General features: G+C 47.0%; 1 protein-coding gene across 2 annotated transcripts in view; it reads left to right on the top strand.

Annotated features, from left to right (window-relative positions):
- LOC115113815 (fatty acid synthase-like) overlaps nt 1–5,000 on the top strand; it is a 58,615-nt gene that overhangs the window by 29,761 nt on the left and 23,854 nt on the right. For both annotated transcript variants that reach the window (XM_065012631.1, XM_065012630.1), the window contains exons 9-15: nt 1–8; nt 243–430; nt 620–809; nt 884–978; nt 1,146–1,280; nt 1,447–1,650; nt 4,952–5,000. The exon at nt 1–8 is cut by the window's left edge and continues 479 nt beyond it; the exon at nt 4,952–5,000 is cut by the window's right edge and continues 67 nt beyond it. In XM_065012631.1, coding sequence (XP_064868703.1) covers nt 1–8; nt 243–430; nt 620–809; nt 884–978; nt 1,146–1,280; nt 1,447–1,650; nt 4,952–5,000 — 869 coding nt within the window. The remainder of the gene's footprint in view (nt 9–242; nt 431–619; nt 810–883; nt 979–1,145; nt 1,281–1,446; nt 1,651–4,951) is intronic.

Consider the following 5,000-nt stretch of genomic DNA (forward strand, 5'->3'; position numbering starts at 1 on the left):
CTGCTCAGGTAAGAGAGAGGACTAGGTAGGAGAGGAAATGAGAAGTTACATCTAACCACTGCTACAGGGTCAGATGTAGCATTTATTCAATCCCTAGCCTAATGGTTGGTATTAGTGTTAGGGTTGGGGGCAGGGGGCAGGATAATGTGTTCCTGGATCTGTGGTTAAGGGCAACTTCTACCTCGAGTGATGACAGCAACGAGGTTTAAGAGAGAGATGTGTGTGTGTTGTGTATATCTCAGGTATGGGCACCCAGTGGGGTGGGATGGGGCGCAGTCTGATGCAGCTGCCAGACTTTCGGGAGTCCATCTTGCGTTCGGACATAGCATTGAAGGACACAGGGATGTGTGTGTCCAGTCTGCTCATGGAGGCTGATGAGAGCACCTTCGAGGACACTGTCCAAGCCTTCGTAGGCCTCGCTGCCATACAGGTATGCTGGTGCAGTCGTCTTAACTAAGAGCAGACCACCATTTTTACAGAAGGAGGGGCACAGAAGGGGGAAATGGCACTGAAACCAAAAGGCTATGGACTGTATTGTCCTCCAAAGGCCACACAATGCCTCTGACATATCAAGGTGTTGTACTAGGTTCCTAAAGATAACCCCTGTCTGCCCCCCCAGATCGCCCAGATTGACCTGCTCCAGAAGCTGGGCCTGCAGCCAGACGGCATTGTGGGCCACAGTGTGGGAGAGCTGGCCTGTGGCTATGCAGACGGATCCCTCAGTCACAGTGAGGCTATCCTGGCAGCATACTGGAGAGGGAGGTCCATTAACGAGGCTAACCTGCCCCCTGGTGGCATGGCTGCAGTCGGTAAGAGTGTGTGTGTGTGTGTGTTTTGAATTGGGATCAGTTGGTTTGCCTCTAACTCACTCTCTCTTCTTCAGGTCTGACCTGGGCAGAGTGTAAGGCACAATGTCCCCAGGGTGTGGTTCCAGCCTGTCACAACGCTGAAGACACCGTCACCATCTCTGGCCCTGCGGTAACACATTTTGGTCCAAATCCCTGCAGTTGTATCTATCATTAGCGTTATACATTGTCAAAGATCCTTTTATATTGTTGAGACCAATTGTGTCTGTAACCTACATTTTTTGTCTGTGAAAAGCATCTTCCTGAAACTGGCACTGTGTACCTGTTTTCTGTCTGCAGGAGGCAGTGAGGAGGTTTGTATCAGAGCTGAAGGAGAGTGGTGTGTTTGCCAAGGAGGTTCGTAGTGCTGGTGTAGCCTTCCATTCTTACTACATGGCCTCCATCGCTCCCGCCCTGCTGGCTGCTCTCAAGAGGGTAAGACGACGTGTGTCAAACGGTTTGGGGTTTTAACTGTCATTTCAGGAGGAGAATCTAAACTACCTTCATGAACTGAAAAATTCCTATTCACTAGAAAATCGTTTAATTTCAAGTCATCTGCCAAATGTACTTAATTTTATCTCTCCCTCCTCCCCCTTTGTAGGTGATCAAGGAGCCTAAGCAGAGGTCTGCCAGGTGGATCAGTACATCTATCCCCCAGAAGGACTGGAACAGCCCGCTGGCTCTGTACTCCTCAGCAGAGTACCATTGTAATAACCTGGTCAGCCCTGTCCTCTTCCAGGAGGGCCTGAGCCTGGTGCCTGATAACGCTGTGGTTGTGGAGATAGCACCCCACGCTCTGCTGCAGGTTAGACCACACGCTATATAGACAGCACCCCACGCTCTGCTGCAGGTTAGACTACACGCTATATAGACAGCACCCCACGCTCTGCTGCAGGTTAGACCACACGCTATATAGACAGCACCCCACGCTCTGCTGCAGGTTAGACTACACGCTATATAGACAGCACCCCACGCTCTGCTGCAGGTTAGACTACACGCTATATAGACAGCACCCCACGCTCTGCTGCAGGTTAGACTACACGCTATATAGACAGCACCCCACGCTCTGCTGCAGGTTAGACCACACGCTATATAGACAGCACCCCACGCTCTGCTGCAGGTTAGACCACACGCTATATAGACAGCACCCCACGCTCTGCTGCAGGTTAGACCACACGCTATATAGACAGCACCCCACGCTCTGCTGCAGGTTAGACCACACGCTATATAGACAGCACCCCACGCTCTGCTGCAGGTTAGACTACACGCTATATAGACAGCACCCCACGCTCTGCTGCAGGTTAGACTACACGCTATATAGACAGCACCCCACGCTCTGCTGCAGGTTAGACTACACGCTATATAGACAGCACCCCACGCTCTGCTGCAGGTTAGACCACACGCTATATAGACAGCACCCCACGCTCTGCTGCAGGTTAGACCACACGCTATATAGACAGCACCCCACGCTCTGCTGCAGGTTAGACCACACGCTATATAGACAGCACCCCACGCTCTGCTGCAGGTTAGACCACACGCTATATAGACAGCACCCCACGCTCTGCTGCAGGTTAGACCACACGCTATATAGACAGCTCTGCTGCAGGTTAGACAGCACCAGCACCCCACGCTCTGCTGCAGGTTAGACCACACGCTATATAGACAGCACCCCACGCTCTGCTGCAGGTTAGACTACACGCTATATAGACAGCACCCCACGCTCTGCTGCAGGTTAGACCACACGCTATATAGACAGCACCCACGCTCTGCTGCAGGTTAGACCACACGCTATATAGACAGCACCCCACGCTCTGCTGCAGGTTAGACCACACGCTATATAGACACACACAGGAGGTGGCTCCACTCATTCACTACTGCTGTGAATACACAGTGTCACAATGTGACCGTTTTCTCCTCTCAAACACACACCTGACATGTATGCACATACTTACAGTTGAAGTCGGAAGTTTACATACACTTAGGTTGGAGTCATTAAAACTCATTTTTCAACCACTCCACAAGTTTCTTGTTAACAAACTATAGTTTTGGCAAGTCGGTTAGGACATTTACTTTGTGCATGACACAAGTAGTTTTTCCAACAATTTCTTACAGACAGATTATTTCACTTATAATTCACTGCATCACAATTCCAGTGGATCAGAAGTTTACATACACTAAGTTGACTGTTGCTTGGAAAATTCCAGAAAATGTCATGGCTTTAGAAGCTTCTGATAGGCTAATTGACATAATTTGAGTCAATTGGAGGTGTACCTGTGGATGTATTTCAAGGCCTACCTTCAAACTCAGTGCCTCTTTGCTTGACATCATGGGAAAATCAAAAGAAATCAGCCAAGACCTCAGAAAAAAATTGTAGACCTCCACAAGTCATCCTTGGTAACAATTTTCAAACGCCTGAAGGTACCACGTTCATCATTACAAACAATAGTATGCAAGTATAAACACCATGGGACCACGCATCCGTCATACCACTCAGGAAGGAGACGTGTTCAGTCTCCTAGGACGTACTTTGGTGGGAAAAGTGCAAATCAATCCCAGAACAACAAAGGACCATGTGAAGATGCTGGAGGAAACCGGTACAAAAGTATCTATATCCACAGTCAAACGAGTCCTATATCGACATAACCTGAAAGGCCGCTCAGCAAGGAAGAAGCCACTGCTCCAAACCCACCATAAAAAAGCCAGACTACGGTTTGCAACTGCACATGGGGGACAAAGATCGTACTTTTTGGAGAAATGTCTTCTGGTCTGATGAAACAAAAATAGAACTGTTTGGCCATAATGACCATCGTTATGTTTGGAGGAAAAAGGGGGAGGATGCTTCCAAGCTGAAGAACACCATCCCAACCGTGAAGCACAGGGTTGGCAGCATCATGTTGTGGGATTGCTTTGCTGCAGGAGGGACTGGTTGCTTCAATATACACTGCTCAAAAAAAAAGGGAACACTAACATAACACATCCTAGATCTGAATGAATGAAATATTCTTATTAAATACTTTTTTTTACATAATTGAATGTGCTGGCAACAAAATCACACAAATTATCAATGGAAATCAAATTGATCAACCCATGGAGGTCTGGATTTGGAGTCACACTCAAAATTAAAGTGGAAAACCACACTACGGGCTGATCCAACTTTGATGTACTTGTGTGGGTTATAGACTCTGTCTCATGCTACCACTAGAGTGAAAGCACCGCCAGCATTCAAAAGTGACCAAAACATCAGCCAGGAAGCATAGGAACTGAGAAGTGGTCTGTGGTCACCACCTGCAGAACCACTCCTTTATTGGGGGTGTCTTGCTAATTGCCTATAATTTCCACCTGTCTATTCCATTTGCACAACAGCATGTGAAATTTATTGTCAATCGGTGTTGCTTCCTAAGTGGATAGTTTGATTTCACAGAAGTGTGATTGACTTAGTTACATTGTGTTGTTAAGTGTTCCCTTTATTTTTTTGAGCAGTGTATCTACCATCTATTTTGTGAAGTGCACATCTCAAGACATCAGTCAGGAAGTTAAAGCTTGGTCACAAATGGGTCTTCCAAATGGACAATGACCCCAAGCATACTTCCAAAGTTATGGCTTAAGGACAACAAGGTCCAGGTATTGGAGTAGCCATCACAAAGCCCTGACTTCAAACCTATAGAAAATATGTGGGCAGAACTGAAAAAGCGTGTGCGAGCAAGGAGGCCTACAGACTTGACTCAGTTACGCCAGCTCTGTCAGGAGGAATTTATTGTGGGAAGCTTGTGGAAGGCTACCTGAAACGTTTGACCCAAGTTCAACAATTTAAAGGCAATGCTACCAAATACTAATTGAGTGTATGTAAACTTCTGACCCACTGGGAATGTGATGAAAGAAATAAAAGCTGAAATCAATCATTATCTCTACTATTTTTCTGACATTTCACATTCTTAAAATAAGGTGGTGATCCTAACTGACCTAAGACAGGGAATATTTACTAGGATTAAATGTCAGGAATTGTGAAAAACTGAGTTTAAATGTATTTGGCTAAGGTGTATGTACACTTCCAACTTCAACTGTAGCTGTTGTGGTCATTACTCTGTGTGAAACTGCTCCCCCTGCAGGCGATCCTGAAGCGCAGCCTGAAGCCCACGTGTTCCATCCTGCCCTTGA

Source organism: Oncorhynchus nerka, linkage group LG28, assembly GCF_034236695.1.
Source record: "Oncorhynchus nerka isolate Pitt River linkage group LG28, Oner_Uvic_2.0, whole genome shotgun sequence".
Lineage (NCBI taxonomy): Eukaryota > Metazoa > Chordata > Actinopteri > Salmoniformes > Salmonidae > Oncorhynchus > Oncorhynchus nerka.